General features: G+C 46.0%; 1 protein-coding gene across 2 annotated transcripts; it reads left to right on the plus strand.

Annotated features, from left to right (window-relative positions):
• LOC148651590 (LIM domain-containing protein 1-like) lies at nucleotides 1–27,431 on the plus strand. 2 transcript variants are annotated; one of them, XR_015925778.1, is made up of 8 exons: nucleotides 1–2,263; nucleotides 10,512–10,613; nucleotides 19,566–19,633; nucleotides 20,233–20,295; nucleotides 21,216–21,346; nucleotides 22,107–24,024; nucleotides 24,773–24,841; nucleotides 25,936–25,963. XR_015925778.1 is itself a non-coding variant. In XM_088602111.1 (8 exons), exons 1-8 carry the CDS (start codon nucleotides 931–933, stop codon nucleotides 26,071–26,073), a joined length of 1,956 nt encoding a protein of 651 aa, XP_088458237.1. In that variant the 5' UTR covers nucleotides 88–930; the 3' UTR covers nucleotides 26,074–27,431. The 2 variants fall into 2 exon arrangements, 1 of the variants encoding a protein (XP_088458237.1); XM_088602111.1 differs by having other exon boundaries at nucleotides 88–2,263; nucleotides 23,973–24,024; nucleotides 25,936–27,431.
• Nucleotides 27,432–27,952: the final 521 nt, after the last annotated feature.

Below are 27,952 nucleotides of genomic sequence, written 5' to 3' on the forward strand. Positions count from 1 at the left end.
TTGTAATTATCCATGATGTTACTTGTTCGACATGGCGGCAGGTTTGTGGGCCCGAGCTGACTGCACACCGCACAACACGAGTTTCATTCAGGACTGGCCTCGCACGCTCCCTGGCCAAAGTTAAATGCCGCCTGTACCTTTAAATGCTACCTCAGAGCCTGCAGTGTGTGTGCTCGCCGTCCAATGGTCTACATTCTCCTTTTTGTCCCTCCTGTGTCTGCCCGAAATATTTTCCGCTAGCGCGTCTCGCAGCCGCTTGGCTGGAGTTCACTGTGCGCCGGAGCTGCGCCGCAGAAGGGGACTCCTTCGCCGCCTGCCTGCCTGCAAACTTCGGAGAAACTTTTCGGAGGCTGCCGCTTCCGCGTTGAGCGCCATAGCAGGAGGTTTGGTAAACTGGGGGAACAGGGTCCAGCCTAGATCACCAGCCCTCTGGAGTCCGACAGCATCCTGCCGAGAGCGGAGCTGGCCGGGCAAGGCGAGCGGAATAGCGCACCACCACCTCCAGCACTTGGGTTGTGCGGTGCTGCAAATCACAGGAGACGTTTGTGTAAAACGTTGCATGAGTCCAAGTCCACGTCTGTGCCTTTTGTTTCTGCACTTTCCCCCCCACTACCACGCGGATAATCTGGAAGTGTGACATTTTGCCGACTCTTTGACATTATGTGGAGGATTTGAGAACACGCCGGGACAGGATCAAGGTGGCGCAAGAAAAGGTATCGGGCATTTCTGAATTCTTCTCTTTCACCGGGCTCACTCTGAATCTCTGATGTCGCGTTTCTGATACAGCGATTAACTGTGCTATGAAGTGGCGTGCTCAGTCATGAGCCAAGTTAGCTGCGCTTGGAGACGGCTTTTGTACACCCTCGCCTTTTAGCAGCCGATTAATACAACCTGACGTTTGATTACGAGACAGCCGCGTCTATTCCAAAAATGGATAAATACGATGATCTGGGGCTGGAGGCGAGTAAATTTATCGAGGACCTCAACATGTACGAAGCGTCGAAAGACGGGCTGTTCAGGACGAAAAGGGACTCGGGCAACAACCCGGACTTCGAAGAGACGAGGAAAGTTTTCGCCTCCAAAATGACCAAAATCCACATGCAGAAACAGCAAGAGGAGATGGCGAGTAAGCTAGCCGGGGCCAACGGAGGCGCCGGCGATGTGCCGAGCAGGGCTTCCGACAACGCGTTTTACACCCGAGACAGGCCGCCCATCAGTAACTTCAGGCAGACCGGAGAAGCGGCCGGCAAACCTCCTATATTATCGGGGCCCATGCCGGGCTCTGGTCTGTCCCCCGAGGGGCAGAAGCAGCCGCGAAGCCCCCACCACGACGCGCCCGAAGGCAGGACACCGGGCTACAGCAGCACTTGCTACAGAGAGAGCCTGGGGCAGCCCGCTCCCCCCGCGTCCTGTCCAGTGAGCCCCGGCGCCTCCTTCAGCCCAGTCCCTCAGCCTGCCCAGGGCGGTCACCCTGCCAGCCCCCCAGCAGCTTGGGGGACCCCTCAGGATACGCCCCAGGGAGCCCTTCGTGGCCCCGGGGCAGGTTGTGTTCCTGGCAGCCAGCAGCAGCCCCAGCGGCCGGCTGCCCCCTGCGACCCGAGGCCCGCTGGGCAGAGGTCGGGCTCGTTCTCCAGCGCCCTGTCTCCCACGCTGCCGTCTCCGGGGTCGGCCTTCAGCCGGGCCCGGGCGGCGCCGCCCCCCCAGAGGTCTTCGTCCTTCTCCTCCCCCTCGCCCCGGCCCTCATCCCCGGAGTGGGTGAGGCCCCCCGTGGGGCCCACAGGGTTCCCGGCCCCCGCCCCGCCGGGCCCCTTCCGAGCCCACGCCGACCCCGGCGCCCCGGGCCCTGCCTCCGGGCCCTGTCCCGGGGACCTGCAGCAGAACGGGCTTCACCGGACCCCAGCCGCCCCGTGCCAGGCGGGCCCCGCGGGCCAGGCCTGCCCGCTGCCCCCCCGGATGGCCCCCGTGCCTCCCGAAGAGCCCCTCCCTCAGACGCCGGCCTCCGCCGGGGCCCCCGGCTCGGGCTCGGCCCTGGAGCCGGCCCCCACCCGCCGGCTGGCCACCGCTGTGCCCGTCCCCCCGGCCCCCGACGGACCGCTGGCCTCCCCCGAGCACAACCCGGGCCCCCCCAGGGCGGTCCGGCTGCCCTGCCAGACCCTCCACGCGCCGCCGGAGCGGGGCCCCTCCACAGCCGAAATCAAACTGGAAGCCCTGGCGACGCGTCTGGAGGAGGAGATGGAGGCCCAGCCGAAGGCTGATTATTTTGGTAAGAAGATCTCGGCTTCGCTCTGCTTGCGTGCGTAAACGGTGATGATTTCTTTCCCCCTCCTTTTGGACGGAGCTCGAGGGTTTGCAGTGTTTTCCTCGGGCCGAGGGACTTGCCTGCTCCTGGGAGTCTGTACTGCTGTGCCGCTTGCGAGACGAGCACAAGCCTGGCCTGGGAATGGCTATTTCTCTCAGACTCGTTCATTTTAATTGCTACCTGGGACACACTTTCTAATAGTAGAACGTAAAGTTATTTTGGAGATAAAGACCACTGGAAATGGCCTGCTGTGAGTTGATACAGGTGCAACGTCAGAGAAAAGCTGTGATGCACTAAGGTCCAGTGTGTTGTCCAAACGTTGGGCCCTGTCTAATGTGACGCTTTTCTAATTATCCTGAAGATAATTGGTTGCTTTACAGCACAAATGAACCGTTTACCTCACTTGGCAACATTTATTCGCCTTCTATTGTGTGATACCTATTCAGAATGGAAACTTTGAACGTTTGTCAGGATTAGCTAAATGTTTAAAAATATAGGCTGTGTATTGTGTTTGTGTAACTGTTGGTTGCCGTGTGGGCTTGTTCCCATAGAGTTTTCAATTTGCACTTTAAGTTTGCCATTGTGAGTGCCAAAGTTAGTTCACTGGCACAGTCCTCTTTAAACAGTTGGGCACCCATGCTGCCAGATTGTCAGTCAGTAATGTCTTTGTTACTTAAAAGTAACACAAACTGGACTTTTAAGTTCCATGAAAACAACATTGTTGCACATAGGCTGGGACTTTGTATCCTTCTGCCAAGGTATACTTTGTGTGAGAGAATTTCCTTGCATTGTGAATGAATTGGTATGGGTGACATTGTGATTCTAGTATTTAGATCATCTTAGGACAAATTGTGATGGCATATAAGGGACTGAACCGTTCAATACCCCTTTGGTAAGCTCAAAAGGAATCTTTGCAGTTTGTCTGTTAAAAACTGTCAAACATATCTGAGGGATTTTTTCAGGAAATATCGTGTTCCTGAGTGTGATCCCGAGTCATGTCACCGAGCGGCTCTCACTGATCAGTCAGCTAGGAGTTTCTCTGTGCTCCTGATGGCATCCTGAGCCCTAGGGCTTCAGGGGCTCTTACAACAGGTGTGTCCGTGTCAGTGGTGAAGGACACACCTCTCCCTGATTCGCTGCAATGCGCTGCAGAGATTGTACCACATCAAGAACATGAAGGGGTCAGGAGTCCCTGTCGAGAGGAATTTGTCAGCACTTCCTCTGCATTCTCTGGTTGTGTCTACAGGAGTTGTTGTGAACTGGGGCACAAAGACACAATTGTGATAAATGCATACAACTACACAAAATACAGCAACAGGAAAAATGGTACAGCGCAGGGCTGTAGTTTGTTTCTAGTTCTCTGAAAGCAGTCATTTGTTTGGTTCACTGGAGAAGACTATCTCATAGCCACTCCTCTGATTTGGAGTCAGGTGTGGTGCAGTCATCCGAAAAACAAGCTCGTGATCGGGGTCAGGTCCCCAGTCCTGTCGGAGAGATGCCTGCTCTTTCTCGGCAGACGAGCTGTGAAGAGCTTTCTGGTGAAATTGAATCAGGGTAATTGTGACCTGTAACATTAGACTGTTCGTATTTTACTGTAACTGTGAAGTACTGACGTTTGAGAAAAATCTGCTGCAAGTGAGTAGCGAAATATTTTTGCTGACTCTGACATCTTTAATTGTACATCTTTGAGTGTAGATCGTCTTGGATTTTTTCATGCTTTTAACAAAATTTGGGGAACCTGAGTTTTACTAGTTTTGTGCTCCGATCTTGCTGTTCTTCAGCAGCTCAGATCTATTCCCCAGAGACTTCAACCTTGTGGCCTTATAAGTATTTTGATACCTGGTAGACCCAAAGCTTTGGCTGTGACAATGAAGAGCAGCTGAAATACTAATTAGCTGAAAAATTATATACCAGCTCTCTGCTGCTTTCATGTTTGAAATTGTGGTACTGTAGTTCAAATAAGTGCCACAGAGAAAACGCAAAAACAGTTAAGTTGAGGAGGAAATATTGTTACTTTTGTCACAATACAAATGTTAAGAATGAGAAATAGCATCTGTACCTTTGAGCATGAGCTGTTTTCCATTTTGTTTTAATGAGATCTGTGATTGTCCAAAGCTGTGTAGAAACCTAAATAATAGCTTGGCACACCTTTAGACTGAATGCTGTCAAGACGGAAAACCAGGATGCTGTTCTGTACAGAAGATTGCACTTGTCCAAAACAAAATGTGGTACCTTGAAAGGGTTTATTAACACTGAATTATAATCTGATATCAAACATGCTACATGCTTTTGCTTTTCTTTTATTTAGAGAAATAGTCCAAAAGCTCCGCTTGTGGCATTGAACTGTAATATGGTTCTAAAAATGTGGGTCTGGAAGTCCGTTCTGGATTCGGCGAGCAGGAACAGCCTGTGCTCTACAGAAACATGGCCAGCCTCCCCTGGACAGACCGCAAAACTCCTGCAAGGTTCTGGGAAAGTGGGATAGAGCGCAGCAAGGGCTCCACTGGGACACGAAGGAATGTGTGAAAAATGAATCTGCTGAGACCAGGCAGAGCCTGGGATTGAGATGTGGGAGGGCAGGCCTGGGCTGTGAAGGCTGGGCACTAAACCAGGCCAGTGGCTAGACACAAGAAGACATCACCCTTCACTGGAGATCCACTTCGGTGTAGAGGGATTGAGGGGCAGGAGGGTGGCGTTCATTCTTATTACCCCTCAGCACAAGCGGATCCCTGAGGGATCCGAGTCCCTCATTTGAGCTCAAGCCTACACGTGGATCCGGTTGTTTTTGCTTTTGTTTGCCCCAGTGGTGAGATTCATCTCCCCCGACAGCAGAGCATTTGAACTGTATGTCTTCCAGATTTGACTCAATGGAAATCGGAGCTGTTAATAAGAAGTTAAGAGGTTATTCCATCAAGCCCTTTTGGTAGCTGGAAGTTATTAGTCGAAGGAACTCCTGCGGCCATTTCTTGAAAAAAGACAAGACAGGCCAGGAATCTTGTTCAATACTCTCACAATCACATAATGCTGCCCATGGGTATAACACATCACAGGATTGTTTCATTTAGTATGTCTGATTTAGCGATCAAGGCTAATTACCAAAAGGTTTCATCTGGGTTTCAATAGGTTGACCTCTTGGCATCAGAAATGTTTCATTACATTTCCCTACAATATTTCTTTTAATTTAGATGACTGTTGCCGATTTAAGAGGGATAAGGTGCCCTACATTCTCACATTAACACTTTCATGTGTCACGTTTCTGTCTGTTGGAGACTGAAATGCGATGTCTTGCGTGCTTTTTAGAGCTGTGATAGGGACCACTAGAGTGAGTGATCTGTACATTGTGTTTTCAACCTTTTTTTGCACGTTACGGAAATGTCTTTAGAACTCTAATGAAACAAACAGGAGAGGAAACCTAATGGTAGTTGTCAGTTTCATGTTTTTAAATTTGATTTTAGAAAAAGACCTAGGCTGTCTTTTTACTAGGACTTTTAATGTGCAGTTGAGCCTTACTCAATTTAGTGTTTACTTCTTCTGCTTGTGTTGTGCATTGCGAGCTGTTGTACATCGTTGTATTACTGTTAATAATATTGTGTTGCAGTGCCTCAAATGAGTCTCATTTGATGGAGGTTCCAGATGTTCCATTGAATGCCAGAGCTATAAATGATAACTTCGTGCTGCTTGAGTAGCTGTGTACACGGCTCGTATTGTGGTTTCGTGTTGGAAACTGAACAGAAATAAGATGTGTGAAAGTAGGATAAATGGCATCTATAGCTACTGACTTCATATAGAACTTGTGACTGGTCCAATTTTTCTATGACAACTGTATCTGAGTTATTATTAGGGGGAAAATGTCTAAAGACAGCTGCTGTCTGAGACCTGTTATTTACGGCGCATTGCTCAGAATATCCTGAGCTTCAAGTCCAAAGGCAGTTTGGCAATGATCACTTCCTGTTCCTCGTTGTTATCTCCAAAATCCACTTGACAGGAAGTTCGCACTAATCCTGGCTTGTTGCTGACGGTCATTAATTTGGTTTTACTTGTTGGGACAAGAAATGGTGCCTTTGATGGATAAATATAAAGTGTTTTCAATGTGCAACACTTTGTCCCTTTTGACAGGCTGGCACGAGTCACACCTTCACTTTGATTTATGTGAAGAGAAGTACTAACACACACTGTGTAGGGACAATACAGGAGGCTTCACTCTAGTGCTTCTTGTGACCCCTTTCACACACTTGCAATTAAGGTCCACCCCTTTCTCAAGTGTGAACAAGGGAGTCCCTGAGCGGAACCAAACTTCAGCCACGTTTGTGATATGGGTCACGACTGCCCAGCGTGGTACCAGGGCTGGCCTGCTCTGTGTGAAGCAGCCTTGTGCTGCCTCTTCAGATCATAGTAACCGTATAAATATGAGACCCTGGCTTTTTAAGAAGCATCAAGTCAAGATCCACCATTCAGTGAACTCTTCTTATCGGCGTATTTGTTAGGTACTAGTAACCAGGTGAATTAGATGGGCTCTTTGGCCTCTTCTCCTTTAATTAATTGTAGTCCATTTAATTGCTTTTCTCCTGCTGCGTCACCTGTTGTCGCAGCTCTCATGCAGTATGGATGTGCTGGATGGCTGCGCAGATAACCAAAACGTTCACATTCATTTGCTTTCTTAAACCTTGTGCAGAACGTGATACATTCACATTTAGAATTTAAAACCGTTTCCTCTGCGTGAAGGCTTTGTGAACGGTTATAATAGTACTTAGTCCAGGCTTCAGACCTGTAACCAGAACAGTATTCCTGTGCACTACATATTGTATATAGGGTAGGCTATTTTAGGAGTTGCGTGCTCATTGCACTTACAAACTATAAACATGGATTACATACCAACAAGGAGTTTGCATGACTGCTCTCTACCCACACTGTTAGTAGGCTGGTTTAGTTTTTACCATTTCCATACTGCTTGTGTGGCACTTGCATTGCTCATTTTGTTTCTCCATCTTACTCTGATAGCCTGGGCATATAAGAGCATAAACGTGACATCTTTTCTCTGCCCATTCCCAATGGGAGACTTTTCATGACATGGTCGTCACATGCCAGTGGATATATACAGCTGAATATTTACCTAAGCAATATAATGATTTCACTTTTATTGGTGCTCCCTGTAAGTGAATCTTTCTTTCTCTGCTGTAGGACATGAGTAAAGTGATGAGGGTGTAGGCAGGGGTTGTGCACATGATGTTTGTTGAATTCCAAGGCAACAGAAGACCTTTTGTGTTTACGGTTAGAATTCTCCAGGCACAAACTTTCTAGTGAGAGCATGCTGTGCAGAACCGCAGATCTGTTCTGTACGAAAGTTTGTCTTTTATATTCAAGTGTATTCATCTTTATCAAATGCATCGACATTGAACTTCAACAATTTGTTTCTCATTGTTGCTTTAATACAAGTCTGAGAATGGTTTAAAATGGGAAGGAGCTATTTTGTAACTAGTTGCTAAAACCCTTTCATTTTGTTCATCTTGAGTGCTTCCAATGTCTATAATTCTTCTGCCTCTTCTATACAAAGAGTGTTTAACGCTGAACTTTGAGGTCTTTTTTCGGTTTCTTCCTTGGTAAACACCCGAATGAAATAGGCTATTAATTTGATACATCAGCCATTTCCCTTTTGTCATCTCAAGAGTTTCCTCTCATCTCTGAAATGCTTGATTTTTCATCATGAAGCACACCATTTCAATTGGGCAGACAAACGCCAACCCGCAAACTACTACTAAGTACACACATGTTGCCTTCTGAGTGAAAGCAGCGTGTTGCGTCCATTTGAGATCTGAAAACGTCCCTAATCATGGGTAAATGTAAGAGCAGAGCTCGTGATACACGTGTACTAAGAAAAAGGAAAGCCTTCGTGTGAAACAGTGCGACAAGGGAGAAATGCATTCGCAGGTCAGTGATGTGCTTTGTCATCAAAGACAAAGCAGCAGGTTTTAGAACAAGGCAGCCTTTAGAAAGGGGAGGAATCGGTGCTGTGCCTCAAGCACAAAATCGGTCAACATTCCTGTCTATTCCCGGTTGGCTCCGTTATCTGTCCTGTTCCGTTCTGCTGCTCCTCAACTGTTTTATTCCCTTATGAACTGCTTGATTAAAATTTAGTTGATGCCAAGATGATATTTTTACTTTGAGTATTTTATTGGTAAATTAGTCATGTTTAAGCATAACAAAGTCTGAAATGGCTTGTTCCTGCTCCAGGTGTTTGTGGAGATTTTTAAAGCTTAAGGCTAAAGCCCAAGTTGTTGTCCATCTCAGAATAAACCATTTGTAAAATGTGGCAAAAAACCCCCAGAAATTCCGTAGATCTACCTTTTTATTTAGTTTTGTTTTGCTCTGTACTTGTTCTAAATCTGTAAGCAGTCAGCACTAAACTTTTGTTAGAGGTTATAATTTTAATGATTTACTTGCTCGCTACTGTAGTTTAGTTAATTATGTACTGAGATAAACCAGCATCTTTCATTCCGAAAAGGAAGTTCTTAAGATTCTGAAATCTTGTTAGCAATCAAATGCAATTTTCCTGCTCGAAAGGAAATACTCATTTTTCCTCAGGGCAGTTGTTTCTGTTCTGTCGTAAGGAATGCTGGTAACCTTCATGCTGAACAGTAACGTGTTTGGGGATTTGTGTTCCAGTGACTTTGTAACAGCTTTGCCGGAGTTCTGGCAGCAGCTCGGGGCCTTTGGCAGAGCTGGCTGTGATGAAAGTGCCATTGTGAAATTGGCATCGTGTTTTACATCTTGATTAACAAACGACGGTACGAACAAAACAAGTGGCACAGTTCCAGAGGGTGCAAGTTCCAGAGTGCACAGTTCCAGAGACACTGAAGTCCCACTCCATATCCTGATTCTGTATTCAGAGTTGAAATGTGCATCATAGATCCTAAGGTTAACTGGGAGCTTGCGCAGAATAAAGAAGGAGCATCTCGGAACAAAGAAAGTTCACAGTGTGATGATGAGGTATGATAATGTCCTTGAAAAAGCCCTGCATTATTGGCACAGCTGCTGAAGAAAGTGCAGAGAGATCTGACAAAATGACCCTTCCATTTGCAAACAACTGTCAAATGTCTCTTCTGATTTGGGTTCCAGGTTGCTGCGACCCTCACCAGGAAAAGTGGCTGTGTGATTCTGGCTGTAAAGTGTGTTAATTTGTCTTAACAGAATGCCATGCTGTAATATTCTCAGGTGTCGGGTCTTGGCGGGAGTCTGACAGTAGGCTGGCGAGCTGCTCTTGGGCTCCCCAGACTGAGCCACTTTGCACTGCTGCCTGAGCTTGGGAACTCCCTGTGTGTTCTGCTTTTCACAGAAAGCACCCTGGCTTCAGAGCATACAGCTCCATTCGGTGGGAACGCAGCGCAGTTTATAATACAGAAGCCTTGGGATGGAGTTCTCAGCGCCGTTGCCAAGCCAAACAAACAAATTGGATTATATTTCCCCTGTAATAATAAGCCGTGGTAGCAGCCTGCTCATTTTTGAAAAAAAAAAAAAGAAAAAATCTGAAAGTCGTCGGCCCTTGTGATTTGTTATCATCTTTTCCTTGCGCTGCGCTGTGCCTGCTTATTAGTGTTAATCAAGAGTCGAATCGGAACACACAGAGTGTGCCAGGATGCGGGACTTTGCCGACCTGGAAAGCTCTCACTTGGATTCGAAATTCCTAAGAAAATGTGGCTGGCAGCACTGCAGTTAAGTTGGATCCTCCACATTATTCAGGCTTTACCTTTTTAAAAAATTGTGAACCTCTTTGTACCGTTTCCTGCAATAGCCTAAAGAGTTTTTTTTTTTTTTTTTTTGGTTGTGGGTGCTTCTTTTCTGACACTAGTGTTTCCGGGATTATAATTGTTGGGGATCTGACGCATCAGAAAGAATATCATAGATTTTTTTAAGACATGAGGTAAGGCCTTATTTTGGAGGTTTGTCCCTGGAGGAAGAACATCAAGCTGTTCATTGAAGGGCGTGGTTATGCCTTCTCTGAAGACACCCAGGGTCCCGAAGGCAAGAGGAATAAAGAGATGTGTCAGGCGGTGAATGTCGGGTAGGAAGTGAATTTTGTCACAGAAACAAATCGCCTACTCATACATCTCTTCTGAATATGTTCACTCCTGAGAGGAGAAGAGCTGTTGTTAAAAGACATGTCTTGAAGCGTTGCTGGCGAGGGCTGGTGTGACCGGTGTGGTTTGATCCCTTGCAGGCAGCTGTGTGAAGTGCGACGAGGGGGTGTACGGAGCCAGTCGGGCCTGCCAAGCCATGGGCAACCTGTATCACGACGGCTGCTTCACCTGCAGCGCCTGCAGTGAGTATCGGCCGCGTGAGCCCGCCAGCTTCGCGCAGAGGCACGCTCGCACGCACGCACGCACGCACGCACGCACGCACGCACGCCTCTGGAAGGGAGGTGCCGTTACAGAGCACGCTCGCCAGTCTTTTCTTCCGCAGCTGGCCCTCCTCGTTCACGAGGGAGATAAACACTGGGGGGGGGGAGCTCTCCCATGCCACATATGGGACCTGCAGAAAGTCGACTCGCCCTTCCTGAAGGAGCGCGTTTTGTGGCCTCGCGGCCTGAAATGAAGATGCTTTCGATCAGAATTTCTTTGGCCTTTATTCACACCTTCTAACACACAACCTCCAAGTGAAAAACAAACACTGAAACATTCTGAACAGTATATCTTGTACTCCATGGATATCGACCTAAATCCGCCATGTAACATTAAACACCACGAAAAACACAGTACAGCACAGTTTTCTATGGTAAGGACAGCTGCAACTCCTAGCCATACCTTCACAGTTACTGAGCGCAGTATTCTGTAGTTCAGTTCAGTTTATTGGCATATGCGCAAGTGCAATGAAATGCTTAGGTGCATGTTTGCTCCAATACAAAGACATTAAGGAAACACCCCAAAAAACAAAAGCAGAACAGCAGCAGCAGCAGCAGCAACAAGTTACATAACATGCAACTTAAATGACTTCAGTGTGAGCTGGTGGTGGAGGGAGAGCTTTCTCAATTCGCATAGCTTTCAAAGCTCTTTTCTGCAAACGGTGTGCAAAGTCCTGTGAAAGACGTGTTCTATAGGTGTGGAGGTATTGTGCCAGTGGAGAAGAGTGTGTGCAATTTTTCATTTTTAGGTGTTATGTAGATCCGTGATTACAGTCTGCTGTATTTGTTGATCAGTCTAACAAGAATAATAGCCTTATGGAAGTAAAATCCTGAATTTGGGTTTAGAATATATCACAATTTACAGCACTTCATCTATTAGCATATTTATACCAGTTCTGTTTTGTGGAGAAGATGAAGACAGTACTAAGTAACGCGCCAAGTCTCGAGGAAAGCGGGGCAGGTTTGAGAAATTCCCATCTGAATCCAGCTGAAGCCAGCATCTGCATCCTGATTTCCAGAGAGCCAGCCGGGAGGGAGTTTGTTTACTTGAGAAGGGGAGGGGGGCTTCTGCTAAAGGAGAGGCCGGGGGCTCTGCAGGAATCCCACCAGGCTGGCTGGGAAGGGAGAGGCTGATGCAGTGACATGTGGCATTGGTCACATGGCTGTCAGTTGTGGGGATCTGCTATCTTATTTAGAGCCGTTTGATCTGTCTTTAGAAGGCAGTGGTTTGAAGGGTGGAGTGCAGTTTCCTGTTCTGAGGTGAAAAGCAGGTGCTAGTATTTTAGAGGAGACTATAGACTGTTCCTCTTACTGTTTTAGCGGAAGTGCACATTTGCATACCATTAAGATCTTTGTTTTTTTATTTTATGTCAGAGACTGGAGAAGAATTATTCTTTTTTTTTACGAAATGCATCTATTACAGTGACCCAGTTCCCCTTCCCTTGCATAGGGACCTCCATCGCACTGGAAAGCCAGAAATCAAACACTAAATCCTGAACAAAGTGTCTTTTGGAAGATGTTAAATGAGAAAATCTTCACAACACATGTTAGTGAATATTTTCTGCAGCTGTCTAATCCTTTCTTACAGTAACAGTGAAAATTGTTGCAGTACAACCGTTCTTGGTATTGTTTACAGTTTATTTAGAAAGTCGCCAATTAGTCTTTTTGCCAATAATCTCTGAAAGCCCGGTTCTACGGACTCCTGTCTTTCTCTAGCTCATACTGCGCAGTGTGGTCTTGCTGCCTCCGTTGTCAGCAAACTTTTGATGCAGCTGTTCCAAATTCAACTCAACACATCGCAAAATACTGATCTAAATTTTAACAACTGGCTTGGGTGATTAGTGATAGGTTAAACATATCACGCTCGCCAGAAGTCTGCATGCTTCTTTCAGCCCAGCGCCAAACAGAGAGCAGGAACAGGTGACCGAAGCTGCTGCTAAAGCAAGTCCACAGCCTGGGAACATCTGTAATGCCAAGGCAGTTTACGACAGTACAAGCCCTCTGCGCGTTCCAAGCCTGTCACTACGTTTTTTACAGCTTCGTCTCCACTGTCCTTCATAGCAAAGCCATGCCCTTATAATGAAAATGTGTCGTTAGGCCTATCTGTTAATTTCTGCTTCATTCTATGTACCATGTGACAAATGATCACTTGTATTAATAATGAAAGTATTTGGTGTTTGACAACAGACATTTCCTTTCATGGTTTTGTTGCTCAGTATAAGCTGTGTCGGATAAGGAAAGGGTTTGCCCTCACCTGTTGGGAATGTAGCCCCAATTTCTGGCAACTGTCTGACTTCAGACAGTACTGTACAGTGTGTCTTTTTCACTGGGATTCGGACGTGTCACAGATAGGTGCCGCACAAACGCAGCATTCAGAAATGTCCACAAATCTGTTGCGAGTAAAATAGAGCATATCGTATATATGCATTCTGCTTCTGTTTGCCGTTTTATAAAAAAAAACTATCACTTAAAATTGAGTTACATTAGAAAACAAACATTGGAAAACCATCAGTATGTTTTCAATGCAGCAGCAGCCCCCATTTATGATTAAATCTGAGCAGATTTTCACACCAGTATTGTCACACATACAGAACGGGCACCAGAGTGTAGCTCGTTAGTCAGATCTGCCCTTTGACCTGTGACGTGTCTGGGAGTGGAGCTGCCAGGTGGCCATTCCTGCAGGGGTTCGTCGTGTCTCAGTCTCACGCGGGAGCCTGGTTCTCCAGGCACCGATGGATTCGAGACTTCTTCGGATGTGGGTTTATGTTGATTGCGAGTTTTAGTTCTGTCGTGCTCCTCTCGTTGCGGCCGAGTCGTTTTCCCCAGGAGTCGTCACGCTGCGGGGTTTGTGAACTCCGAGGAGCACAGCGCCCAGAGCTGGTTTGCTCGGGCCTGTAGGCCGGTTCGGAGGGTGCCACTGTGCGAGTTGGAAGGCGTGAGCGTAGTGTAGAGACCGCACATCTGTGAAAAGCAGAAAAAACATTATCTGGGGGAACTAAGGATCAGAATCTAGAAAGCCCGGAGCAAGTCTTTCAGCATTGTGGAGCAGGGAAGCAGTAACTGGGGTTAAAGGTTTTGGTTTTCTAAAAAAATAAGGGTTTTGTTATGCCGGGGTTTTTTTCTCAGCGTTTTATATCGTTTACGAACGTGTGTGTGTGCGTGCTGTTTGTTGTTTAGCTGAAGGCTCCCATGTTCAGGTCTGCGCTCGGAGGTTATGGGAAAGGACAAGCACACAGGGAATCTCCGGGGCCCGGCTGGCCGAGTGCGTGCGGCCGGTTTCCTGGGAGGGACTCTGCTGGAAAGGAATTTTTGAGTGGGGGGCGTGCAGGCTCTGCGGCCAGGGGTTTGTTATCTCAGCTGGAGGGGCTGGGCTGTGTGGAGGACGGGGGAGGGAGGGGATAGAGGTGCGGGAGGGGTGGTGTTGGTGTACCGGGGGGGCTGGTCCTCTTTTTCTCGGTATCGAAGCAGAGTGGAAGAAACAAAAACTCGAGAAGGTGGAGCACAGTCCTGTCAGAGCGTCTGAAATAGCCCATCACAAGCTGGGGGCTTACTGGAGACAAAATGAGCTTACGCTTTAGAACGCAGCATGCATTGTTCTCAGATGGAGAGTAGACTCCCCCCCCAGACCAACTTCACTACTTCACAGAAGAGTGATGGAATTTCATTGCAGTATAATATTATTTCTGCTGGTCTGTCATTAGTACAGTACTGTTTTCATGCTTGGCTTTGTCAACAGTGACTGTCTGTGTTGTGAGCAGGGAGACCCCAAGTCATCTTTTAATTAACTGGGTGCAGGTTTGAAATGAATTAACTTTTAATTCATCATGAATTTTGTATTACTCACTTTACAAGCTATGGGAATTTGTCTTTTGACAGTCATGTGCTTTTGAAAATTAAATATTCTTCATTGCCTTTCCTATTAAAATGTTATCCAGAGTTCCACCAAAGCTGTTTGAAGGTAATCTCTTCTGCAGCTGTGGGCCAGAACGCTGAGCAAGCCTTGTCTGTATTGTTTCACACAGACGTTAGTAGTTAATCCAGGGAGCAAGTCCGCGTTTAAAACAAATGCATGCTTTCATACACTAGGAGGGCTTTCGAGACTGAGGTGATCAAATCAACAAAATCCTCTGCACACGTGTGCTTTCTGTAACGGCCATGGCAGAATTTAGAACCTGCTCTTTTTAATAAACTAAGAAGAATAAGAAGTGAGCTTTCTAAATGTATTTAAAAAAAATCTTCATGTTTATTTCTCCCTCACTTTTACAGGCAGCACGTGGTGGGTATTCTGATTTCAGTCCATTTGAATTTTGCAGTATTCGTTTGGTTTTGAGTGAAACAGTGGTCAGCATTGCTACCTTGCAGTGCTGGGGCCCTGGATTATTGGGGCGCTGTCTACATGGAGTTTGTGTGTGGGGGTTTCCTCTGGGCGCTCTGGTTTCCTCCCACTGTCCAAAGACAGGCTGGCGGGTTAATGGGCTTCTGGGAACCCTGGCCCTGGTGTGGGTGTGTGGGCCCTGTGATGGACTGGCGTCCCATCCAGGGTGTGTGTGTCTGTATCTGTGTGTGCCCTGTGATGGACTGGCGTCCCATCCAGGGTGTGTGTGTCTGTATCTGTGTGGGCCCTGTGATGGACTGGCGTCCCATCCAGGGTGTGTGTGTCTGTATCTGTGTGGGCCCTGTGATGGACTGGCGTCCCATCTAGGGTGTGTGTGTCTGTATCTGTGTGTGCCCTGTGATGGACTGGTGTCCCATCCAGGGTGTGTGTGTCTGTATCTGTGTGGGCCCTGTGATGGACTGGTGTCCCATCCAGGGTGTGTGTGTCTGTATCTGTGTGGGCCCTGTGATGGACTGGTGTCCCATCCAGGGTGTGTGTGTCTGTATCTGTGTGGGCCCTGTGATGGACTGGCATCCTGTCCAGGGTGTGGGGGCCCTGTGATGGACTGCTGTCCCGTCCAGGGTGTGTGTGTCTGTATCTGTGTGGGCCCTGTGTTGGACTGCTGTCCCATCCAGGGTGTGTGTGTCTGTATCTGTGTGGGCCCTGTGTTGGACTGCTGTCCCATCCAGGGTGTGTGTGTCTGTATCTGTGTGTGCCCTGTGATAGACTGGCGTCCTGTCCAGGGTGTGTGGGCCCTGTGATGGACTGCTGTCCCGTCCAGGGTGTGTGTGTCTGTTTCTGTGTGTGCCCTGTGATGGACTGGCGTCCTGTCCAGGGTGTGTCCTGCCTTGTGCCCGTTGCTTGCCGGGATGGGCTCCAGCTTCCCCCCGATCCCATGTTGGATAAAGTAGTTAGGAAATTGAAGGATTTGTTTCTGAGAAGGGGAAGATGCCAAAAAACATAAAAGTCCAGGTGCTGTTTTTCCCCTCTGTTTTGTGAAAACAATGGCTTGTTTGAACTAAATGTTATCTATAGTGAGGTTGCAACACAGTGGATGCACAGTGCATTTAACCTACCCTGGGGTGCACCTGGCTCTGTGTAGGAGGGCAAACGTCTGAATAGCCCTGTTGTCAGACATTGCCCTTCAAGAGCTGAGTGCAGATGATCTGCTCTAGCGCAAGGGGCTTAGAACACACTGCAGTGTTATGAGTTTACAGCGTCGGAGAAAAGAAACGTTCGATAAAAGCTGTGCACACAACCGTGTTTTCTGATACAATGCGAGAGTCTTGGATAACCCCCCTGCTAAGACAAAGAGCTGTAACTATATTTTAAATGCCTGTACGTCTTATGTTAATTGTATATGCTTTGACAACACTGATTTATTCATGGTCATGCCTATAAAGCTCCTTGAACTGAATTGTTACACCTGCGTAGGCTGAGATGTGTTTTAAAATTCCTCCCTAAATGCCTATCTGTTAACTCAACCTGGACAGCCACCAATAACAGGGGATAAAAAATCAGAAGAAGTTTGTTGTAGTTCGTTAAAAAATAAAAAAATGAGGACGATCGTTTTTGTCCTGAAAATCTTTGGTACTCTCTGCAGAGAGGAAATTGAGTTCTCTTTCTAAACTCAGGTGAGCTCCAGTGTGACCGACCGGAGTCTGTTCTCTGAGTGGTGTTGCTGGGATATTGACGTTTATACTGCAAGTGAGGTTGACTGGCACCTTTATTTCGATGGAATTAAGTCCTCGTAGCAGTTAAGAAAGCCATGGAGACCCCCGGCACAGGGCTATAAACACTTCAATTTCTCAGCTACAGGCAGTGAGTGCTCCATTTCACTGTTTCCCAAGGAACTCTAGATCTTTAACCCTGTCACTTGTAATAACATCTCGCACTAGCAAGGACTTGTTTAAAATCTTGTGAAGTTTCCTGCTAGGAAAATCTTAACATAATTTGAACAGATGTGTTTATTATGACAATAAATCTTTTTTTTTAATGCTTGGTGAATCTGAACCACATTTAATGAGGGATCTTTTAAGTTTACATCGCTGAGATAACCTTGTCATATATTTGAGCAAAATACGTTTTTACAGGGAGGAGAGTTCATGGAAGGACTCTGTAAGGCTAAACGAAAGGGCTGCTTTTTTATGGGAGTGCCCCCAGCACTCTTCAAATTAAAAAAGTACATTTAAACAAGATATTTCATATTTTATCATGTGGACAATGTTAAAATCATTCTATCACTACTACTGAGTATCAGTGAAACGTGAGCTCTGGACATTAAGAGGATGTTTTTGATATGCAGTATAAGCTTCGTGTCGGTAGAGAAGAGCTCGGATTCCATCAGATGCGGATTTAGTTGGATTTCATCTGCATCATGTGTGCCAGATTCAGTCCCTGGCTGGTTTTATTTATGGGTCACCAAAGACTTTTAAACTACTTACTATTCTTTGCATTTTAAGAGTTGTACCAATTCTATGTTGTTGTTTTTTTTAAGTTTTACGGAATAGCTTTTTTTTAGACTTGTAACTGTTTCTTGCTGGTTTATGGCTTGCGGGATGTCTGTCTGCTAAGTGCTGCAGACGTGAGCGGAGCAGGCCATCGAGCGGGGATCATCCTCCCCCTTTTGCGTTAATCTTTTCCTTATGTTCCTGCTACTGCCCTGAATTCCGAACATCGCTCTGAGGTTTGTCCTCTGGGTCGCAGTCCGATCCGAAGGCGTTCCGGACTCAGCTGTCCGGGGAAGCCCCTCGAGGTGCCGTTTCCATCACAGTATAACGCCCATGGCTGGTGTTCACCAAGAGCAGCCTTCCCAAAGGCGAGCTCAGCTGGGAGTCTCCGGGTGTCGCTGTGCCGAGACCGCGCAGTCAGTGGGGGAAAAGGCATGTCGGCCTCCCGCCTGGCACACGTCTCGTGTGAGACACGACAGCGAGCATGCATGTGCCGTGACAGCCCCACACTCCACAGGATTCCCTTCCACACTCTCCAGTTCTTGTCCTTGAACCCAACACGTCTCCCTTCGAAGACGCCCCTCTGATAAAGCCGCTCAGTTGGATTGTGAGTGAGTAACGGGGCAGTTTCAGGGCTCCACTGATCCACCTGCTGCGGTGACGTTCGCAGGGGCAGAGGAAGATCCCTTGCTCTGGAGGTCCCCGAGTCTGGGCAGTTCATGATGCTGCCCGGCTGGGTTTTTTTTGGCAGATGCCGAGTTTTTGTCTGCAGCTCAGATTTGTGAACAGCGCTTTGTTGTGCAGTTTCTGTAATAACAGAGCAGCAGTATAGCGCCGCTCAAATAATAGCTTAGGTTGGTTGTATTCCCCTCGACTTCCTGTGAGAATATTATTTTTGCCAGCAAGTTATTTTTTCATCTTTCAGTGGTTTTAAAGTCTTTGGGTGTAAAGGAAATGGGTCACGCAGTGTTCTAATTTTAGAGGTTCCTTAATTATTTGACTTGTTCCTTATTTAAAGCTGTTTTTTTACATAGGGAAGGAAAGATTTCTGGCAGGTTTTATTTTCTTTTTTGATTTGGGGAGTAAATAAATGTTTGAAAGCCCATCCCTTATTATATTTTTATATTTGGTGGCAATAAAAAATGCCTATCATCTTTGACTTCTTTGTACTGCTACATCAAGTTCTGTATCCTCTGATTAATCCTTAGGTTTCTTTTGTAGAATGAACATGTTCCTCATTCCTGCCTCTCTCTGTATACTGTAAGAATGCCTCTTTGTTGTGTGGGCTTCACAGCTGATAAGCTGCAAACTGGAAGATAATTCTCAACTGCAGTCATAAACCTGCGCAGTTGCGCAGTAGTGGAAACAGGAGTGGTCTTTAGGGATTCCTGTGAAACATTAATAGTGGGTGACCTGTTGCTCTCAGAAAGCTTTATATCTATTGTTAGTAACATTTGAGTTGGGTGAATACATTTTCATCATTTATGTTTTGGCTGTTCATGAGGTATTGTTTGTAACTGTTAACACTTCCTCTCTCTTCTTCTTTAAATCTTTTTTTCCTTTTCCTTTGGGGAAGTGAGGCTCTGAAGAAAAGTGAAATTTCACCTTGGCTGCATGAAGACTCTTGTGTTCTTTTGTTTCCTGGCAAAGAACCAGCAAATCTGAAGTGCCCATTCTTGTAGGAAGTCCTGTTGCCCTTAAATCCCAGAATGAAGGAGAAAAACAAGGTTTCACCTGCATTCTGGGCAATGTTTTTATCACTGCAAATAATTATTTTTTTTCCAAATATCTGAAATCCCACAACAATAAACCCAGCTGGGTTTTGCCAGGAATGTCTGCTTGTTTAGTTCATGAACACGGTACTAACGGAGCTTAACCTTTGAGAGTGCGCGCGATGGTGGAGCTTTCGAAATTTGTTCCTAGTGAAGTTCGTCTCTTTGTGTTACGTACCCTTTTGCGACAGTCGGTCATAAAACCCGCTCAAAACTTCGATGAACCACTTAGTTATTGGAGTTGTCTAAGGTGACTGACCGGTGTTTCTCTTCCCAGGTAGAAGACTCAGAGGCAAAGCTTTTTACTACGTGTGTGGGAAGGTGTTCTGTGAGGAGGACTTCCTGGTGAGGGGCTTTGTTCTCAACCTCTGCTGTAGAGGATTGTGGGTCAAGCTGTATTTGGAGCTGGCACATGCCTGCTTCCGCCACGGTGAAAGGATACACCCTCTGCGCTTTTCTCGGCCTGTCTAAGCTTGTACATTTAAAACTGCCGTTTTATTTTAAGATTGCCGTTGTATGCAACATCCGCTGACTAATTCAGTTCTATGTGCGTGTAGGTAGGCACAAGCCTCTTCTAATATTTATATGTTACCATAAAAAACAATTTAGGTCTATTTTGGTTAAGTTAACAGGTTGTGTTTGACTTCCCAGTTTTTGTGAATAGAAGTGTTATTCTCTTTTTGAGAAAAGAAGAAAGGGTAGACTAAGGAAGTTCAGACAAATATCTGCTATACAGTACGTACTGTATGTGGCTCAGTCTGGTATGTTTTTGTGAGTGAGAATTAAGAAAATCTTAAACTATTTTTCAGTGATTTATTTCAGATGCAAAAGTCTCTGAAAGATTGTGAATTCTCCTTGGGTTGTGTGTTTTTTGTGTGCCTAGGGCCATTTTTCTGTGTTAGATGTAGAATGGAGTTCTAAAGGTCTTCCATCTTTGTTTGCAGTACTCGGGTTTTCAGCAGTCAGCAGACAAATGCAACGTCTGTGGACACCTGATCATGGACATGGTGAGTTCTAATTGTAGGCATTAAGTTTTCAAGTCCAGAACATCTTGCCTAGTTTTTGGTTTTCAATTTTCTGGTTTCCTGTTGGTTTCTCGTCTCCTTCAAACCTGGGTCTGTGCATTGCTAAGTGGCCTTTCTGGTTGTTTTTGTAGGAGAGCTGTTTCATCCCTATTTTGTTCCATCACAGCTGACAATGTGAGCTCGTGAGTGCTGCTAAAATCTGAATTAATTACATTTTGGAGCAATGTGGAATTATTTACAAGAATTGCTTCTGAGGACATCATTGCCAGGAAAATTGTTTTCATGTTTCCTGAAGGACTTGAGTGTGGGTTCTGTTGTACCATATTAAGAGATTTCACTTTTTCTGTGGCCCTCCAACCACAGCCTCTTTGATGCAGGCAGATTTGCCCCAAAATGAGCTGGTTGAGTCAGTTCTCTATTTTCAGAACTCAGCTCTGTTGGGGTAATTGTCACCATATCTCCTTTTTATTTTACTTTTTTACTTGAAACCTTAAGTATAGCCCGACTGTGGTGCCTTGCACTGTGAGGAGAATTCCAAGTTGCTCGGTTATCCTAAACGGTACTTTTCCTGCTTTGTGGTACACACACCACCTGATGTGGAAAGTTGGGGGGGGGGGAAGGTTCTTAATCCATTTTTGCTTTTTGAAACATCTGGATTGAAGTTGGGGAAACTCCTCTGTGCTTCCTTATCGTGAAGTCTGGTGAGAGACCAGGAAAGATCTGGGAATAACCTGAAAGAAATCAAACAAAACAAGCAAACGGCCATCCCGTAAGTCAGAGCCTTGGCTGTCTGATGGTAATTCCTTAGCGGACAAGAGATTTTGCTGCTGAAAGGCACTGGTCTGACAGTCTACTCTGTCAGCCCGCCACACACCGTCTCCTCCTTCTGGGTTTCCTTCCAGATCCTGCAGGCTTTGGGAAAATCCTATCACCCCGGCTGCTTCCGCTGCGTCGTCTGTAACGAGTGCTTGGACGGCGTGCCTTTCACGGTCGACACGGAGAACAAGATCTACTGCGTCAGGGACTACCACAGGTGAGTGCGCGCTCGGCAAGTCCCTCGGCCGTTCCAGAACGCTCTCCCACCGCGCAGGGAGAGCTCAAGGCATGGAAGGTGCACACGTTTAATCCTGTTGTTCCTATAAGCGTCAGGAAGGTGGCTGAAACGTTGTTGTTGTTGTTTTTGTTTTTTTTACGTTCATCTCTGAATCCATCTAAAAATGAGTGTTCCCACAGAATTCAGGCACCTGGTTATCTCTTGTATTACGTTAAAAAAAAAACACAGAAAGCTGACCAAAAGGGGTATTTCTTGGCACTATGGTGGGTTGTTTGTAGTCATTGTAGTCATGTAGACATGGAAAACCATATTAAATAATGGAGATAATTAAATACAAACTTGTTTGGAGAAAATATCTTGTTACTACTGCCTTCTCAAACTGAAGACAAAATGAGTGTAGTTAGATCTAACAGATTTCTTAATACCCAACTAATTTCTCTTTGCTTTAACTCCTAAATCTGCTGACACCTGACATTAGAGACCGTCATGACATTGGTAGTAAAATCTAAGCACCATACGGTATATAAAACAGCAGTGAGAAACAGTAAAGTTTCTTACATACTAATTGATGATATTGTCCAAAATAGCATTATTCAGTCATCATGATATCTTGCTTCAGTGGCACACAGACCGATTCAGTGTAAAGATACTGTTCTTAACTATTGTCTTTTGTCCTGATAATCCTCTTTGGTTTTGTTTTTCTCCTGGATGACAATTCCTCTCCAATTCATGGCCTCAGAGCAAGGTAAACCTCACCATTGGTAGTCTAGATCTTCCTTCATTCCCATTGTAGTGTGCTAGACCCTCACTGCCATGGTCTTTGTCCCCTGAAGATGCAATACAGTCAGACTAAACTGGAGGAATGGGAGGAACTAAGACTCAAACATCACCCTGATAAATTTATGGACCAAAATCAAAATGATGATGAGACCAAAGTTGTGATGGTTGCTTATCTTCTCATGAGTCCACATGGAATGGCAATTTCTCGGCTTGTTGGGATAGCGCAAAATCTGCCCCAACCAAAGCTATTGCTCTGCATGTCCTAAAAATCCTGAAACTAGATTTTTTTTTATCTTTGTATTGGTCTTCTATGAAGTCTGAAATAGAACCGTTCACCTCTACAGATACGGATTAATAAGCTTCATTTGAGATCTCTGGGAGAAGGTGTTTAAAAGAAACGGAACGCTCCTTCTTTTGTAATTTGTTTAAAAAACCGCTTGTATCATTGAGTGAAATTCCAGCATTTAATCCCTAAAACCAGCAAGTGAAGGACTAGCCAATTAAGTATAGTAATAGCAATATTTGTTTTCTTTGTGCAATTCATATTCCCCGCAACTAAAACAACTAGGACAGGCACCACACTTTATAGCTGGGAGGTGTTTTTGGAATCATTGTTTTGAAATTTTCATGATGCAGTCATGAAGACCATGAGTGATTGAAACACTATTAATATTCAGCGAAGGTGTCCGCTACTATATTCCTTCATTGCTTAGAAAGCAGGAGGTTAAATTTGGTTTCCAAATAAGGAATTGCAATCAACGTCAAACAGCAGCAAGACTGTGTTATGATCACTCACCGTTAGTCATCGGGTCAGGAATGTGAATAAATGGCTGTATTGTGTTTTTATGGGCATCACTGTAACCTGTGATAAATGATGAGTCTGTGGCTTTTGCTTTGATGTTCCTGAAGTTTGACTGACAGTAAAGATCAGTCAAAAAGTCTTAAAAGTTTCATTTTACTGGCTGTAATTAAGCCCTTCTTAAAGTGGCATATTAATGAACACAATACGAGATCATCTTGTAATAAAGAGACCTTGGCACAAATTTTATTTCCTAGCTTTTCTGAATAGCGGCCGATGTAATGACCAATGCAGAACGCCACCCCACATGGCACACTCAGGGGACGGCGGATTATTTCTGCGAATTTTCTGTCATGCTTTTCATACAAGAAGACAAGTAACAGGGTACAATATAATCCATCAGTCCGAACAGTGTGTGAAAGTTTTACTTCTTTTTTCTAAAAATGAACATGCAGCTCTTTTTCAAAATTTGCAATATACTTTTATCAGCTGATCGTCTGACTGGGGTCAAAGCATTTTACAAATTATGGATGGAGCATGTTTTTTTTGCAAAAAAAGAAAGATATTTGATCAGCACAACCATTTTGTATGGACGGTATTATTGAAGATTTTTTTTAATCAATAGCCTTCAATTAAGCTATAGACAAAAGACAGATTTAAAATAGAATTCTTTATGTAAGGAAAGCCTCTATTTTTTAGTATTATTCTCAGAATATGGATGCTTAGATAAGGCCTTAAAGCGTTAAAGGGTCCACAGGTGTTAAAGTCAGACATACCTCTTGATTAAATCAGAGACTTTCTTGACCCACATAAAAGGCATGTTTCCCTGAGCCGAAGGTAAGTTCTCTGTGGCCATCTCCCCTCACGCAGTGTACCAAGTGTTACTATTGAAGATCCACAGCTCGTTTAACACAAAAGCTGAAATGCTGATGTGACAATGTTTGCCACTTAGGACCCATAGGAATTGTCTTGTATGCAAAAAAAAAATACATTCCTTTTTGTTTTGTTTTTTTTCTTTCCTTGAAGAGTTCTGGCTCCTAAATGTGCGGCCTGTGCCCAACCCATCCTGCCCTCTGAGGTGAGCTCCCAGAATGCACGGCTGTTTTCTGATGTTTTTGCTATCGCCTTCTGAAGTGTTGTCATGGCAGCAGGTTTTATGGCACCCATCTTTCCTCGCTTGTCTCCCTTTCATCTCCACCACAACCCAGATCACCGGATAATTAATCTTTATTCTTTGTCTGATGAACCACTAATTAGGAGTTATTGGGAAGCAGTACCTTGGGAAGGGCTGACATTCCTGTGTAAGACCTCTATTGTAAAACATCAGATGCTCACAGTTTAATATTATTTTATTGCTCTAGCTATTATCCTTTTTTGACCCGGCTAGGGTGTGTCCGTAGAGGAGTGAAGAAATTGCGGTTGCGTCTTTTCTGTGCGCGTCCGGCCTTTGTCACCAGTCGTGTCCGAACGCGAGTGTTGACGGAGGGCCGGCACCAGGCGGGCTCGATCCGCCCTCCCTGTGTGGGGCAGGCGGACAGGGGGCCCGGCAGCCCCCCCACGACCACGCCAGCGCCCGACCTCGCCGTGCGGGAGGGGTTCTCGGCGAGGCGGCTGTCCTGTCGCCGTCGGGAGGACGGGGCCTGTCCTGAAAAGGCTCGAGAGCTCGGGTGCGCCCGGCCCCCCTTCCGCACGGCCGCTCCTGTGCTGCGGCCTCCCTCCGGGAGAGGAGGAGTGGACGAGCCGGGTCGTGCTGTGGCTGTACCACCTCGGGGTGTCTGGCCTGGTGAGCTGCCAGCAAGACCCTAACGTCCTGCCCGTCTCCCCAGGGCTCCGACGAGACGATCCGGGTGGTGTCCATGGACAAAGACTATCACGTGGAGTGCTACCACTGTGAGGTCAGTGACGCCCCTCCTCCTGGCTGGTGTGGTGCGGCCGCAGTCCCTCGTTCGCTGGACTGCCTGAGCCCGCAGTCCGGTTCACGCCCTCCCGCGGCTCTCCAGAGCGTGTGAGCGCCCCTGCCGAGATGCTCGCTGACCGTCCCGTCAATCGTATTGATATCTTACTGTAAAGATTCATCGAAGGCCGGGTAGATTTATCAGTCTCGGCATCTTCATTGGATTTCCTGTAGTCCATTTTTGCAGCCTCTCAAAGTGACCTTCAGAAAACAAGGCTTTCACCCTGCACAGCAGCAAGACCATGAGCTGTCCTGGTACAATTGATTTATTGATCCTAGTGTGGGCTTCCCGGTGTCTCGTTACCACTCTCGGGGGCTGATTGCACCGAGAGCTTTAGTTACAGATTCACTGTCGATTTCGATGCACAAGACATGAAGTTGAATATTGGGAATCGCTTCTGAGAGAGTGAAGAGGCATGAAATAGTAACACATTTATTTTCAAAGGCTGGCAGGATGCCCACTTTCATTTTAAAGGATCGGGAGTCATTAACTCTGTGGTAGAATAGACTTGGGCAGGTAATTTCTCTGTTAATACACCACAGTATTTTGCATGGGATTTTATTTATTGTCGCCTCCCTGGTGGTAGTTTGGAATTATTCTTTAAGGCAAAATTCAGACTCGTTAAAAAGTACCGTAGGTTAACGTCTTTGGAAGAGTGTAATATTGTTTTTCACCCCACGTGAATGTTTCTCTCGTCACCCAGGTAGCAGTACTGCCAGATTTCTAATGGCACCACGTTCACTTCTAACGAGACGGTTGAAGCCAAACAACTGGAGTTCGTTTTGTTGCGTTCCGATGGCGTGACGACAATTTCTTGGTCGATTTACATTCAAAGACCTCTTGGTTTTTAGGCAGGCTCGGGTTGTTGTTGTTGTTGTTGTTGTTGTTGTTGTTTATTTTTGCATTGCAGTAGTTTTCTTGCCACAGAAGGCTCATCACCTCGTTAACAAACACGCATGTCGTGCCGGCCGGGCTGGGAGACCAATCTCTGGCCCCGGGCCCCCGACTCACTCGCCCTGTCCCGCCCCGCACAGGACTGCCGGATGGAGCTGAACGACGAGGAGGGCCACCGCTGCTACCCCCTGCAGGGGCACCTGCTGTGCCACTCCTGCCACCTCCAGCACCTGGAGGCCGGCGCCGAGCCCCCGTCTCCCTACCCGCTGCGTTTCTGAGCGGCCCGGCGCCTCTTCCCCGGGACGCAGGACTGGGAACCTCCAGGGAGCCGTGGAGAAACTTATGAACGCGGAAAAGGACCCGGCCGTCCCGCTTCAGTCGAGGAGAAAGCCTAGTTATTTGAAGGATCTCGCAAGATGCGCTCGCTCTCAAGTGGAAGGCCTCATTTGCAAAAATACGAAAAGGAGAGAAACAGTCACAGAAAAACCAAACAATCCCAGTCAGCTCGCTCAGATTGGTCGCCACCTGCCCGTGAAAATAGTCTGCAGGCAGAGACGAGGGTCGCTTGTCAGGGGGGGACTCGGGTGTCCCCCGACCTGAGACATGTGAAACCTGGTTTTTGCCATCTGGTACTGTTAACTCCACTTGTGTTTTCATGGGGGGGACGAGCACGTTTCCCCTCACACATCCGGAGAAGGACATCTTGGGAGTTTATTCTCAGCGGCATACGATTAACTTAGAGGCCTTACGAGTGTTTGAAAATAAATGTTTTTCGTTTTTTGCATATCTTGTTCTCTGTGTAACCTTTTATGTGTTTTAAAGGAGTGTCCGGCGTATCAGTTAAAATAAATGTCCGGATGGCTTTTCAGAAGACCTACCGTGCTGGTCCTGAGGACTGATGAGTCTCATTTCAATCCTGCAGGGCACCAGCACTCAGGTTTTTATAAATCTTATTATCCACTTCAGAGCTGCGAAAAAGCATAAATTTGGTCCATGAACCATGATTAGACATACATGGCTCTACACACATAGCCCTTGAGCTCTGGAGTTAAGGATCGCTGCTGCTCATTGTGATGTATGAAACCGAATCTGCGCTGTGGATCATCAAAACCCCCGGTGCCCAAGGATTTCTCTTATCTCAGTTTGACTCCTTTGTTTCTGTAAATCCAGTGAACGCTTGTGAAAAGCTTTGTGATGAATATGAAAAAATACTGGTTTCAGCTCATCTACCCCTACCTTGCCATAAAATGTCCCAACATCTTGCATTCTGAGTGAAGAATAATTGCATTGGCTTAATGCCAAAATTGTAAAATGTTAAACAAGTGTTTTATGTCCTTCAACCTGCTGGGGTCAATTTGGGTTGATAGTAGAGTGAAGAATATGAAGATTTAAAAACAATTATGAATATTGCATTTCTGTAAGTGGCAGCTCTTCTGTCTAAGTTTGTCTTCTGTATTGTTGTATTTTGTTATCTTTTAACAGTATTTACTTTGTGCAAAATACGATTAATACATGCATTTGTAAAATTACTGTTTATTTACCATACGGGGGATCTGAGTGGAATATAATATCTACATGTGAAACTGTAGTGCCTTGAAAATAAAGATCGTGTGCTGTGTGCCTTTGGGGAAATGAATTTTAACGATGAGTGCAATGATTCACATTAAACAGGCATTTCTCATGGATGATTCTGAGCAGCTGGGTACTGTGCATGAAAGAGATCAGCGTGTTAAATCTACATCTTGTGTGTATTTATTGAGGTAATGTGGCAAAATAATAAAAAAGCAGATAGAAACGTTGGTTCTTCAGCAAAAAATATGGACTTGAAATCCAGAGATGGTATGCCCAGGCTTGGCAATGCATGTAAATGCAAGACCTGATCTGAGAATAATGTGTTCAGTTTTGGTCACCATTCCACACATTACGTTATAGTTCAGAATGGAGCTACAGGAATGAATCCTGGTCTCAGGGTAGTATTATATAAAGTGATTCAAGTAGCTAAATATATTCTGTCTAGAATAAAGGAGATTGAGAACTGTAGATTGCAAACTAAAAGGGAATACATTTAAGATAAATAGGAAACACTTATACAAAGAGTTGTAGGTGCTGGGAGCAGGCTTCCCACATACTGTACTGTAGGTGGTTGGAGTTCAGAGG

Source organism: Lepisosteus platostomus, chromosome 12 (assembly GCF_059453375.1).
Source record: "Lepisosteus platostomus isolate fLepPlt1 chromosome 12, fLepPlt1.hap1, whole genome shotgun sequence".
Taxonomy (NCBI): Eukaryota; Metazoa; Chordata; class Actinopteri; order Semionotiformes; family Lepisosteidae; genus Lepisosteus; species Lepisosteus platostomus.

What these genes read in the sequence shown, in the direction of transcription:
- LOC148651590 (XM_088602111.1), top strand. Translation starts at nt 931, where the DNA reads ATGGATAAATACGATGATCTGGGGCTGGAGGCGAGTAAATTTATCGAG. An exon ending in GCCGAAGGCTGATTATTTTG is followed by an intron (nt 2,264 to 10,511) that starts GTAAGAAGATCT and finishes GATCCCTTGCAG; the next exon opens with GCAGCTGTGTGAAGTGCGAC. An exon ending in CTTCACCTGCAGCGCCTGCA is followed by an intron (nt 10,614 to 19,565) that starts GTGAGTATCGGC and finishes TTCTCTTCCCAG; the next exon opens with GTAGAAGACTCAGAGGCAAA.